Source organism: Xiphophorus maculatus, chromosome 11 (genome assembly GCF_002775205.1).
Source record: "Xiphophorus maculatus strain JP 163 A chromosome 11, X_maculatus-5.0-male, whole genome shotgun sequence".
NCBI classification, from domain to species: domain Eukaryota; kingdom Metazoa; phylum Chordata; class Actinopteri; order Cyprinodontiformes; family Poeciliidae; genus Xiphophorus; species Xiphophorus maculatus.
In genome coordinates, this window is record NC_036453.1 from 117313 (window position 1) to 132153 (window position 14841).

General features: G+C 40.7%; 1 protein-coding gene across 1 annotated transcript in view; it reads right to left on the reverse strand.

Moving 5' to 3' along the window:
- LOC111610089 (PDZ domain-containing protein 2-like) overlaps positions 1–14841 on the reverse strand; it is a 118977-nt gene that overhangs the window by 63103 nt on the left and 41033 nt on the right. Inside the window, exon 4 of the mRNA XM_023342501.1 lies at positions 1621–2075. Coding sequence (XP_023198269.1) covers positions 1621–2075 — 455 coding nt within the window. The remainder of the gene's footprint in view (positions 1–1620; positions 2076–14841) is intronic.

Genomic DNA, 14841 nt, shown 5'->3' on the forward strand with positions numbered 1-14841 from the left:
TGGGCAAATAATCTTGCACAATAATTTAAAAATTATCCTGAAAAGGTTCTGAGAGGAAATCCAAAATCTGTGTATTCTCAAATCTTTGAGTCAGACACACCAACGTTCTATAATGTGATTGTATTTTATTTTATTTTTTCCTCTTATAGAAGCCTTATTTAAATTTAAATGTTGTGTTCAGTTTGTCTTAGAAGTAGAGCTCTGAGCTGGGAATGAAGTCACAACTAAACTGAAAGTATTTCTAGTTGCTAGTTTGAAAACAGCTAAATTTGAAATTTGCTTGGGGGTTAACAATACAAGCAGATGACACATTAATTTACTCCTCATTATGCATTCAGACATAAAGAAACATGTTTACATATACTGTATATATTTTACAAGTACCAATGCAGCTGGTTTAATGATAAACAGTGCTAAAAAAAAGCTTTGACTTTCTCAATCAAAACTCTGATTTTAGTGGGGGCTCATGTTGTGTTTTCGACTTAAATTTTGGAAAATCTGACTTCAAAATACAAAGAGAAGGCACAAAAACTGCAAAAATGTAGTACTTCTTACAGTCTCCAGCATAACCATGACTGGGTACAATTTGAGGTGTGCGCATCTCAGCAGGTATATGTGCCCTGGCCTACCAACGAGCCCAGCTCATACTGATTTGTATGTGCAAAAGACCTTGGAAAAGTAAAGCATCTATTCCCATGGACACAGACATATGCAGGCCTCACAAAACAAATATGGCTTCTGAGGTTTGAACCAGAACCCCTAATATATTGATTCTATGACAATAAAGTAATTGAAATCATACTTATACAGTTCTTTTCAAGACACTTAAAGGTGCTTTACAATGAAATCAGTCATCCTCATTCATACTGTATATTTGTAGCATTTATTATTTATTAATGATTCACCACAAAAAATAAACATTGTCAGATCTCTTAACTGTTAAAGAACTCTTATATCCCATAAGAGATAGCCTCTTACTGTTGAAATCAGTTTTTATTGTTGAAGTTGTATAATGAAAACCACATAATTTTGTTCTCAGCCTCATGTTGTCAGTCCCTTCTTTTCATAAACACCCCTGAACTTTTTGTACCCCTCTGCATGTGAAACTATTGTGTGATTGGTCTTAGTTTCATTTTCCTCTTTTTTTTTTTTCTCCGAAGAGTTTTTGTGGCGCTAGTGGCTCGTATTTTTTCCACAATAGGCAGACAGGAAGGAGGGCGAGGAGAGGGGGGAAGACATGCGGTAAAGGTCGTCGGGACCAGGAGTCGAACCCGCGACGTCCACGTCGAGGACTAGGGCCTCCAAACGTGGGGTGTGCTAACCCCCTGCGCCACCACAGCACGCCCCTTCATCTTTCTCCCTTTGTCAATGTAGCTGCATATGTGTCTATATTCTCTTGTCGCCATGTTGTGTTGTAGGTTTATTGTGGACTCAAATGCAGAATGGAAGAGGGAGCTTGTAAATGAACGACGTTTAATAAAAATGATGAACAAAAATCACAAGGAGCTAGAGCAGAACAAAAAACCATAAGTCTAAGGAGGGGAAAAAAACAGCAAGGAGACATGAAGAGAATGCAGAGTCAAACAGGGTAGTAACAGCGTATTACTAATGTCATCTTACCTGGCTCCACTGACATTAACTCCCACCATCAGTTGTCCATTTACTGACAGCAATTCATCTCTGAGTTTGATACACCTACAACAGGCTGCTGGGCTTTTCTTTTTCACCTCTGTTACCCAGATGCAGCCCACGTCGACGATGGGGCCCTCCTCTCTCTTTTTCCTTGAAGAGCCTTTTTTTCTGATATTAGGATCCCCAAAAATAGGGATGTTCCCAAAGCTCAGGCCAAATTCAACAGGATCGTCCTCACTTTTTCTGAAGAAAACAGCATGAACTTCGACATCAAGTCCCTTCCTACAACAGGAGCTTGTAGCAAAGAGAGCTGTGTCACTCTCCATGAAATTGAACGTAATATACTCCACCAATTTCTGAGCTGCAGCCAGACACAAGGGCAGATCATCCAACTGAATACTGCCACAAAAACTGTCTTCTTCTCCATTGTGGTACTCTTCATCCTGGAGGAGATAAAAAAAAAACAAATTTGTATACTCAGTCAATTTTAGAAAGACAGACAGTATCAGTCCTAACAAAAGTTTACATAAACTCATATGATTATGGACTTCTCAGAATTAACAGAATAACATAATTCTAAAACAAACACTTTAAATTAATTATAGCCAACAAACTGGATAACCAATTTCATAAATAATTGATTTTCTCTGATCTAACAATGCTGAAAATGATAAATGTTCAAATATACAGTACAGACCAAAAGTTTGGACACAACTGTGTGTCCAAACTTTTGGTCTGTACTCAGTTCGGACCAAAAGTTTGGACACACCTTCTCATTGAATTCAATGAGAAAGTGTGTCCAAACTTTTGGTCTGTACTGTATGTAGATGCCATGAATAATACCTATTTAAATGTCTTCTATTGAGTTGCTCATCTTCCACAAGCCTTTTAACAAGCAAGCTTCTGGTATATTTCTGGCTTGATATTTGACCACTTGCTTTGGTTGAATCAATAAAATTCCTTTAATCTGGTGGACTTCCTCTAATAGAACTGCCTTCTAGATATTGCAAATTTCAAACAGAGAACAGGGCTTTAGGAAGGCTATTAAGCAAACTGAATAACAGCCTTAAGAATGTGTCCATTCTTCAGTTGATGCAAAGATGAATTTTAATGGATTCCTCCATCATCATTATTCTATTCATCTTTTTTAACACTGGTTCACTGATTGTGAACAAACCTCACAGCACATTTCTAGCACTATAACAGATTAGATGCTCTGATTCAAAAGAGAAAAATGGCTGATTTCAAAGAGCCATTTTGTACTTTCTTTGGTACCTCTTTTGTATTTTCTTTGTACTAGTAATTCTGTACATTTGAGTTGGCCAAACAACTCAGTATATCTATTCCCCATGGGAAATCTGGTTTGAAGGTGACAACTGGTGTTTCATCAGCTATGATTAGTGCAGAAATTTGGAAATTGTGTACAGTTTAGTTTGAATAAAATTATAGTTAAGTCCTCAATGCCTAAATTTAATTACAATCACATAAATACACTTGCATTCTTGTGTGGAGGACCAGTTGCTGGAAACTTTAGATCAAGGACCCCCCTTCCATTAAAAGGATTCTATTCTTGTTCCTATGAATATTTTGCTTTGTTTTGTTATTGAAAAACACTGTGATTCATTGTCCATGTGAAGCTGTGCATTCATATATATGTAGATAACTATTCTGGCTGAGAGTGAAAGGAGTTTAGAAAAGTATCACTTTTGAACAGGCGCGTAGGGCAGCCTTGGGTCCTAAATGTATGCGGTGTTGAAGAAGCCGAGTAGGAGATAGCAGCCTGAGTGTGATGCACGTTGGATTATGGATGTTGTTTGTGTTTCAAGAAAAAAAGGAAAGTAAAGAAAATTTACAACAACCGCATGTGTCGACATCATTTTTTGTTCGAGTGTGCAACAAAATATTGGAGGTTCCACCGAGATTATTGACGCTTCGTCGAGGGACTTTCTTGAGCGATGCTACCCGGCGGGAGCGCGCATACACTGTGCGCGACCGACATGGAGGAGTTGGCAGAGACCGTCTCTCAGCAGCTGCTATGGCTCCTGCAGTTGGATCAGCTCAAAGAGGTGTGTGCAGAAGCTAAAATCCAAAGCGGACATTCTGTAATGAGGCGAGCGTTAATATGATTAATAACAGAGTCCGTTGATGCTGTGATAAATGATGAAGAAGAGGAGGTGGCGAGGTGCTATCTTCAGAGATTGTTAAAATCAATTGAACTGATATCACAACATTCTGAAGTTACTGTTGAAGAGGAGGCAACGTATAACACAGACATGGGCAAACTACGGCCCCCGGGCCGTATACGGCCCGTTAGGCTTTTTAATCCGGCCCGCCGAACTTGTCCAAATTATCGTAAAAACCCATGGATGTGTAAAATCCTCATTCATTTCCCTTTCCCCTGCAATACCCTCGTTTCCCCGATAGACGGCGCACTAGTCTAGACACACTTTCCAGCTGACATTTCCCCCCCTTCGGTAAACATGAGCGGACCAAAGAAAAGAAAAGTGGACACTGAGTGCCCAGTGTTTAAAAAGGAGTGGACAACAAAATATTTTTTTACTGATGTCCGATCAACGGCTGTATGTCTGATATGCCAAGAAACGGTTGCAGTTTTCAAAGAGTACAATATCAGCCGTCACTTTGCCACAAAGCATGCTAACTACGCTAGCAAGCTGTCAACACAAGAACGGGCGGCTACTGCTCAGAGGTTGGCAGCTCATTTACAGACTCAGCAGAATTTTTTTCACCGACAAACTGCGATCCAGGAGTCAAGTACCAAGGCAAGTTTTTTGCTGGCATTCAAGTTAGCAAAGGCTAGCAAGCCTTTATCCGAAGGCGAGTTTTTGAAAGAATGCATAGTAGACACAGCAGATCTTTTGTGTCCAGAAAGCAAAGGCAAGTTTGAAAAAATCAGCTCGTCACGCAGGACAGTGACTCGGCGTGTGGAACTGATTGACGAAGATCTAGTCAGCGAGTTAAACAAAAAAGCGGAGTCCTTTAATTTATATTCACTAGCACTGGATGAAAGCAACGACATGAAAGACACTGTTCAGCTCCTAATTTTTATCCGAGGGATAAATGACAGTTTAGAGATAACGGAGGAGCTTTTGAGCATGGAATCGCTGAAGGGGAAAACACGAGGAGAGGACTTATATGAACAGGTGTCTGCTGTCATCGAGAGAATGAAGCTGCCTTGGAGTAAACTTGCCAGTGTCACCACGGATGGATCGCCAAATTTAACTGGAAAAAACGTCGGGTTGCTGAAGAGAATCCAAGATAAAGTGAAAGAAGAAAACCCTGAGCAGGATGTTACTTTTCTTCACTGCATCATTCATCAAGAATCTCTGTGTAAGTCTGTATTGCAGCTTAATCATGTTGTGGATCCAGTTGTAAAACTTGTTAACTTCATATGAGCAAGGGGACTTAATCACCGTCAGTTCATTGCGTTCCTGGAGGAAACCGATGCGGATCACCAGGACTTACTTTACCACTCTCATGTCTGCTGGTTAAGTTTGGGGAAAGTGTGCCAACGAGTGTGGGAGCTCAAAGAGGAGATTCGTTCGTTTTTGGAGCTGATGGGGAAATCTGACGAATTCCCTGAGCTGAGCGATGAGGACTGGCTTTGTGACTTTGCGTTTGCTGTGGACATATTGTCACACATGAATGAGCTGAACGTTAAGCTGCAGGGGAAAGATCAGTTTGTGCACGATATGTACACAAATGTGAGAGCCTTCAAATCCAAGCTGATTTTATTCTCCAGGCAAATGTCAAACAAATCTTTCGCTCATTTTCCCACACTGGCCATGCAGAAGGCCACCCGAAACGTGAAGAAATACTGCAAATCACTGGACGACATGCACAGAGAATTCTGCCGTCGGTTCACAGATTTTGAAAAAATTGAAAAGTCATTCAGCTGGTGTCCTGTCCCCTGTCACAAGACCCCGAAACAGCACCGCATGGGCTGCAATTGGAGCTGATCGATCTTCAGTCTGACTCCATCTCAAAAGAGAAGTTCCGATCTCTTAAACTGAATGACTTTTACGCTTCACTTAACGAAGCCACATTTCCAAACCTCCGGAGGACGGCACAGAAGATGCTGGCATTGTTTGGCTCGACCTACGTGTGTGAGCAAACTTTCAGCGTCATGAACATCAACAAAGCCCGATACAGATCCCGGTTAACTGACCAACACCTCAGATCTATTCTGAGAATTGCCACAACGAAACTAACTCCAGACTTTGATGCACTGGCAAAAAAAGGAGAACAACAACACTGTTCCCACTGAAATGTGAGTTTTTCTACTGTGTTATGAAAAAAATAGCAACTTGCGCATTTACGCACAGCAGCGGTATACAGTAGCTTAATTAACATGCCGCACATCGCTCTCATTTTAAAGACCCCTTCCTTTCATTGGGTAATAATGTGTTCTGAATGTTGAAAGTGATTCCATTGATTTTTTTTCCCACTAAATGTTGATTTCTTTAAATTTTTTTTAATACATTTCAATCCCCAGGTTTAATAAATTACATTGCTTGTCCAAATGCTCCTGGCCCGGCCCCTCTGTCAAATTTTAGAACCCATTCTGGCCCGCACGTCAAAAAGTTTGCCCACCCCTGGTATAACACGTCACAAAGCACCCAGGCTGTAACTGAACAAATGGACTTGGCAGAAAAATGCTCGCAGCTCCACCTTAACAACCAAGCTTTGCAAGAGGAAGTACGGAAGCTAAATGAACGTATAAATGGTAAGCCTCAGAAAACAGTGACTGAAAATGTGATGCCAACCACAGCAAATAGGCTTCCAGAAGTGACCATACAGAGGGAATTTAAAATATGTGGTCAGATAGGGGAGAAGGGTCAGAAAGACAGGCTCTGATACACCAACTTAATGCATCAGATTGAGAAAGGCCTGAGTAAAGGACACAGTGATGCTGAAGTAATAGAAGCTGTAATAAAATCAATCAGCCCTGGTTTAAGCATTCGGGACATGCTTGAAATTAAACGGGATCTGACCCTGCCCCAGCTCAAAGTGATTTTAAAGCGACATTTTAAAGAGGATAGCTCCACTGATATCTATCAAAGACTGATAAATATCACACGGGACAGTCGTGAAACCCCCAAAACTTCCTCTTCAGGGCAATCAAACTGAAAGAGAGGCTGTTGCTTGCTTCAAGAGAAGTCGATGCAGATGAACAGTACAGCCTGGGCCGGATTTTAGCAGGGGCTTACTGGGGCTGCAGCCCGGGGCCCCGGCATTTCGGGGGCCCCAAAGGATGTTTTATATTTTTGTGAATGGATAGTGTCAGAATTTAATCAATGACTACGATAATTTTGACAGCACCGATGAAAAATGTTCCAATTTGTTCTGGCAAACGTCCATCTTGAATGCTTGCTTGTTATTGGTCCACTTTTGACGCATTTTACGCATTGGGGAGGAGGAGCGTCAAGGGAATATTATTTTACAATGGCAGACAACAGAAAATATGACAGCGGAGCACAGAAAAGAAGGAAGAGAAAAGAAAAAGAGCATCGCGCCAAAGAGGCGACAAACAAAATGCCTAAACTGACAGGCTTTTTTAAACCCGTTAGCGGAGATGGAGCAGAAACATCATTATCCCCCGCTTACCAAGAACTTTAAAACCAAAGAAAAAGTTTGAGTTTTGATATATTCCACTTGTACTTATATGGACTTGTAAATGCTGGGGATATTTGTATAAATATTGTTTTACTCGCTTTACTTTGTAAAAGTATATTTGAGCATTGCACTTTCTTGCACTCAATCTGTTTTATAGTTTGTGTTGAAGTCCAGGCAACAATAACTATTCAGTGATTTTATTTTGTGATGCAAGCATCATATTCTAGTTTCAACCCCAACATGTGGTTTAGTCTTTCTAGAAAAGAGTTCAGAGTTGTTTGTAGTTTGTGACAACTGGCTTATTAAAGTTGTAAGTTGTCAAAACTTACTGTTCGGTCATTTTCTGCTCATCCTCTAAAACAAAACAAACACATACAAATATATATATATATATATATATATATATATCTTGACTCTAGCCCAGGGGCCCCCATCCTCCTAAATCCGGCCCTGAGTACAGCGCCGACTTCATTCAGAGGTTGGCGCTCTGTCAGTACTGAGGTCAGTCAGTACTGGACTGTTGAGTGACAACATAAAGTTTCTGCTAAAGCCTTACCTTGATGATCAAACTGTGACCGATGAGACTCTTATTGAAAAGATGAATGAGGCTGCAAGTGTGGATTCAGAACGACAGTCCAAACAGAAGAAAAGCTACAACACCAAAATTTCAAAAATTTACGAGCTACAAACAGAAATGCAGATCAGGCAACAAAACCAGGCTGCACCTAACGCCAGTTTGGCAATCCAAAAACAGTCAGCTGAAGTGGTGAAGCAGAAAACCCGTAAAACCTCTGCGCCCATCAGTTCAAGGGAGTCAGAGCTGTGTGAAACAGTAAGACTGCTCAGAGAAGAGATTGCTGAAATGAAGAAAAGCATGACCAGCTCTCAGTCTACTCACCAAGCAAGAAGGAATGTTAAAAGGGGATGCAAAGGATGTGAAGAGCACAACATAAGTGATCAATGTGAGCATTGTTTTAAGTGTGGACAGTTGGGACATTTCTCCAGGGGCTGCAGGGAACCAAAAAGGTTGACTGTGAAACCTGATGGCATGAATGTGAACATACAAACCTCCACACATTCACAACAACACACTGTACTCCAAGGAGAAGCTGAGGAAAAGGTGTATGAGCGGCTCTGTGAAGGGATTAGGCAGCTGGAGGCACAAGTGGAAATGGGTGAGAAAGAAAAAAAATCGTATGCCAGTCACCTCTCCGTGACGGCATCTCTGTATTCTCTAGAGAAAGAAACAAACTGTGTGTCAATGAAGATGGCATTCTTTTTAGGAAGTCCTCCAAGTCCTCCAATCGAGTTCAACTTGTGCTGCCCAAGGTGTTCCACCAGCTAATATATAAAGAACTGCATGAGGAAATGGGACACCTTGGAGTGGAAAGAACATTGAACTTAATCCGTGACCGATTTTACTGGCCATATATGAAAAGGGATGTGGAACATCATGTGACAAAGGTTTGTAGTTGCCTGAAGCGGAAGCATCCAAACAGGATAACAAGAGCACCACTGGTCAATATTGTTACCACTCTCCCATTCAAAATGGTCTCCATTGACTTCCTTCATTTGGAGCGTTGTAAAGGAGGATATGAATACATCCTTGTTGTCATAGACCATTTTACACGCTTTGCTCAAGCATATGCATGCACGAACAAATCAGCAAAATCTGCTGCAGAAAAGATCTTCGGAGACTTTGCCCTAAAGTTTGGATTTCCAGCTAAACTTCATCACGATCAGGGTAAAGAATTCGAAAACAAGCTGTTTTCTAAGCTGGAAAAGTATTGTGGCATCCAAGGTTCCCGTACAACTCCCTACCATGCAGCTGGAAATGGTCAAGCAGAAAGATTTAATCGAACACTTCTTTCAATGCTCAGAAACCTGACAGAAAAAGAAAAGTCAGATTGGAAGAGTTCCCTGCCCAAAGTAGTGCATGCGTATAATTGTACGCGCAGCGAAGCAACCGGATATGCACCTTACTACCTTCTTTATGGCAGGAGTCCCCGGCTGCCAGTGGACATGATGTTTGGGTTAACTCCAATTGATCAGAGCACCTCCCACAGTGATTATGCCAGTAAGTGGAGAAAAAGGATGCAAGAAGCTTACAAGTTGGCATCTGAGACAGCACATAAGGAGCGGAACAGGGCAAAGACGGAGTATGATCGGAGAATTCATGGAGTGGAACTGCAGCCAGGATCTAGGGTCTTAGTGCGGAATTTCGAGGAGAGAGGAGGACCAGGAAAACTCAGGTCATACTGGGAGGACAAGGTCTACATAGTCACTGAAAGGAAACACAAGGACAGCCCTGTTTATGCGGTACATCCTGAAAAAGGCACAGGGAAGATCCGAGTTTTGCATAGAAACTTACTATTGCCTTGTGATTTTCTGACTGCTGAAACAGAGAAAGATGCGAAGAACATGATGGACAGGAAAAGGCAACAGCAGAGTAGAAACAGAAGGAAGCAAGGAGATGGTGTTGACAAGAATGGTGACAGCAGTTCTGATGATGAAGACAACTGGAGGTCCATCACCCATCCAAGAGTGCAACCTGAACAAGTTGAAGGTCAGCTGAGGAGGGATGCAGAGGATGCTCAAGTGACTGAAGGATCAGAGATGGAGCAGGAAGGAGAAGTGGACGGAGAGGAAGAAGAAATGGCAACAGAGGAGCACTCATCATCTGATAAAGCAGATGGACAAGATCCTGCAGAAGCAGCACCATCTAATGAAGCAGACGAACAAGATTTTGGCGAGGCGGTGTCGTCTGATGAAGCAGAAGAACAAGATTCTGGCGAGGCGGTGTCATCTGATGAAGCAGACGAGAGAGGGCTGGAACCCGTTTCAAGACAGTATCCTTCTAGACAACGAAATCCACCCAGGGCACTCACATACAGCAGGCTAGGCCAACCAACACTTATGGTTAGGCACAAGTAATGTTCAGTGGTTATTGGGGTTAGGTTACATTGTTCCATTATATGTTCAGGTTATGGTACATAAGTTAGGTAGCTAGGCAGGACAGGGGGGATTAGAATCAGAAGCTTTAAGTATAATAATAGCTGATTAGTGCACATCTGGAGTTGGGACCACTATTGTGTTGATTTAGACTGATATATGTTGAGCATATAGTAGCATAAGTGGGTCTGAATAAAGGGTTATGGGGCAGGACCTTAAAGTCAAACTTTACAATCTGAGATACACAACCTGCAGAGATGGCAGAGTGACCATACAGATAATACCTGGTGTTAACCCTTTAACAACCACACCAAGAAAAAAACCTGTGAAAATTTTTTTCTTTGCATTTCTTTTACCCTAGGGTGACTCATATACACAATCAAAAAAAATTTTTCCAACAGACCCTGTGGTTTTTAAAATATTGATCTCTACCAAACAGTTGAGATGTCACTTGATGGTTTAAGTATATGATGTAATAAAAATACCAAGTACAGTAGATAAATTAAAATAAAATGCTAATTTATAAAGAAATAACCAACAAAAAATGTCTGGGGCATTGGATACAGTTTATTTCTGTCAAAATGCCACAAAACACTGGTTTTAATTTCAACCAAGGAAAATATTGCGTCGAACAAGGGAATATTGCATTTTTAATCTTCCCATCTTGACTGTATCTGTATTAAAGTGCAACAGCACAAAATTCTCACATTCAATCCACTTCTGATTATAGGTAACAGTGCAAAATATTCATTTTTACATTCAAAAAGGAAAAGAAAATACTGCAGAACAATAGAAACATTTGTTGCTTTTATATCTCAGCACACCTTTTCTGTTTTGGTGCAACAGCATGTATTTTGGGACACAAGTGTCACGTATCTGGAGGATTGACTGAACTAGTGTTACTTGTTTTCATTTAAACTTTGAAAAAACATGGCAAACACAGAAAAAACATTACCAAACATATTAAAACATCACATTTCCAACCTTATCTATGTGTTTGCAAAACAGCATTCTTTTTGTGCATTAGATGCACTTTACCTCTGGTGATATAACTTAAAGCATTCCTGGTTTGCATTCAAACACAGGAAGACATTACATTTCTCACATTTCCACCTGGACACTCCTTTTGGACACAGACTACATTTCCCTCATAAATGAATGTATCGCCGTAACAGCTGGAATCTCCTCCTTGGCATGATGTCAGTGATCAGGTCGAAGTGTGATTCATGGTGCCAGTAGTCCTCCAGTGATGGGAAATTGAAAACACCCATAAAAAGAAGGATCACTAGGAAATGCTCTATCTTTTCAGGACTAGTCTTGATTGGGTCCCCCAACTCTTGAGCAGAGTACAAATTGGTGTGATGTGCGATATATTCAATCATCTCATCAGTGAAGAGCATTTTGAAATACTGGAAGGGTGAGGGCACAGCTTCAAGGGGTTCAAATCTTGAATTAAGAACCTGGAACTCATCAATGTCTTCCTGCTTCCAGATTCTTCTTGTGCTTTTGTTGGGGCCTGGGGTGTAACTTGGGTCGGCATTGTCATTTGGCTGCTCCAAGGGAACAGTTTTTAGTGTGTGTTTCCCTTTCCGGCTCCTTTTACGAGGTGGCTGTGTAGAAGATCTGCTTTTTCAGGGAGCCTCCTCTTCATCCAGGGATTCAGAAGAGCTGTCTCCAGTATCATCTGCTTGTGTGGGCTGATAATCAGGATCGTCTACTTGGTCATCATCACTTAGATGACAATCAGATTCTTAAGGATTTTCTGGTACAAGGGCGAGAAGAGTGCGTGGCTTTGCACCATAGAAGGATTTAGTGTCCCTCTAGTGGTGATTGAAAAGTTAAAATTAGTTAGTAGTTGTGAAAATTATGATTTCCCCACATTTATTCTAAAATTTTACCATATTTGCTAATATCAACTCAGAAAGTCACAAAAATTATTTTGTAAGATAATGATGTTATAATTATTCTTAGTGTATAACACTGTAATAACACATTGTTTCATATTTACACCAATAGATGACAATTACTTTTGATTTTATAGCAAAAAAATTAAATGTTAACTACATTAGCTTAATTTGCAACATTTACCATAAAGTGACAAATCAACCGTTTGGTCAAGCATATTTTAAAAAAATTATTAGACCTTTAATTTAGCTTTTTAGGTGGTATCAAGTAACATAATTCTGTTTAGTAAGGTCTATAACACTATTATATGCCAGAAACCTATTTCTACCTTTCAAAGTTTTACCACAACCAGTCGATATTTGTGACAGATTTTTGTGTTTCTGACTTCCTGGTTGGAGAGGGGAAGAAGAAGAATACTATTTAAAGAAACAGTGCCCTCCAGTGGATTTCTTTAGCATATCGTACCTCAACCAAGCGGCAGAGATGGCTCAATCAGGTTAAGCTAAGTTAGGCACTCCTCATATTGAGATATAGAGACTCAAAATGTGCTAAATCATATGGTCGAGTAGGCAGTTAAAGGGTTAAGGAAAAATGATTATTTTAGTACTTAATACAGTTAATCTTACGCATGTGTAAAAAGGGTATGTTTGATACTCTTGTTTTGAACCGGACAGACAGGGGTTAGAATGTAGATCACTAAATGGGGCCTCTTGCGGCCCGGCCAGAACACAGAACCATAAATTAGCATTCCTGCAGGCAGTTGGGGGGAGACCTGCTTGAGGCCAGCATCTGCAATGGTGTAAAACTAATGCAAAATAGAAGATTGAAACCCCTTAACATTTAATTTCTAAGTATTATTACCATGTTTTTACTGAAGATTGTATTATCTCATTTTAAAACTACTAAATGATGAATGTATTTGAAAACTGTATTATCTGTGACGATATTAGAAGTAAATGGAAATTGTTTGAATGAAAATGTTTTCTTTACTATTAGAAAATGGCTCAGGAATTATACTTTATTTTGTCCTGTGGATTTTATGTATTATTTTGGCAGAACTCAATCTTTTGGGGGCTGACTGTGCAAAAGCAAAAACTGGGGTTTGCAAAGATAACATTTCTTGAAAATTACCAGATGCAAGTCTCTTCGAGAACGTTAGGAGAGATAATGGAAGAGACGTCAGATTCCGAGGGTGTCTGCGAAATCTTATCTTAAGACTCTCGGCGCCGGGGACATTCGTACCTGGTGTCGTCCAAGATTAAGTGGTCCGCCCTTGTCTCTCAACAGAAACCAGTCGCCTTTGGAACTTCGCTGTAAATTAGGACACTTCTCAAGTTTCCCTTAGTCCCTACGGGAGTTTCTAATTGGTCAAAGAACGGAACGCCTTAATTGAATATATTAAATTGAAGAAACACCCACTCAGTATAAAATTTCGTGCAAGCGTTAAAAATTCAGAATGCTACCACTGTTTTGCTTTTTGGCACAAAGCTTTCTCCAAAGACGCGTCTTTGCCCCCCCCCCCCTTGTTTTCGTTGTGTTTCTTTTTCTATTTTTCCTGTTACAGGTAATGAACATATATCTCTGTACCTCTGCAGCTTTGGTAATTGATTCATGCGTTGCTTTGTGTGGAATTAAACTCTGTGATCTGTGACGTCAACACGCAGTGTCGTGGTTTCACTTTCTCCAGCCGCAGCCTGCCTGCTAAAGATCCCGGGACTTTAAGGAAGAAGGAGCCAAACTTTTTGTCCAAAGTTAATGTTAAATTATTCTTCCTTAATACTGGCCAGTAATATCTATGTTTTCAACATGACATGAAGAGGGGGATAGATGCCATGTTAAGAACTGTGTCATACAGAACAGTGTGCCAAGAGACTGTCTTCCAAACTTGTCTCCATACCAGCTGAAGCCTCAGTTACTCCAGAGATGTCACTATGTCGGGATGACATTTATTTTTGAGGGGGAGAGTGTGGAGGACCAGTTGCTGGGAACTTTAGATCAAGGACCCCCCTTCCATTAAAAGGATTCTATTCTTGTTCCTATGAATATTTTGCTTTGTTTTGTTATTGAAAAACACTGTGATTCATTGTCCATGTGAAGCTGTGCATTCATATATACGTAGATAAATATTCTGGCTGAGAGTGAAAGGAGTTTAGAAAAGTATCACTTTTGAACAGGCGCGTAGGGCAGCCTTGGATCCTAAATGTATGCGGTGTTGAAGAAGCCGAATAGGAGATAGCAGCCTGAGTGTGATGCACGTTGGATTATGGATGTTGTTCGTGTTTCAAGAAAAAAAGGAAAGTAAAGAAAATTTACAACAACCGCATGTCTCGACATCATTTTTGTTCGAGTGTGCAACACTTGTCATGTTGGGTTCAAATCTCTTTGCCCCCATACAAAACACACTCAGGAGAACAGAAAATCAGATAAATTAAGTTTATTTTAACAATGAAGAAATGAGATTGTATGGTTCTTGTCCTGAAGATGGAAGCCGGGGTCATCTGCACTACAAAGATAGTGGGAGAGTGATTGTGAGTTCAAGGTGAGTCGGATAAGTGGAACTTCAGAGGAAAATGGAATGATCTTGAGTGATGACGAATTTCCGCCAGGGGGGAGTGCCTGAAGGGTTCTTGAGGTGACCCAGGTACCAGTGTTTAGTCCAGATGGAGTGTTGTTTGAAGGTGAATGGAAGAGGCTTGTGGAGGAGGGCGGACAGGTAAG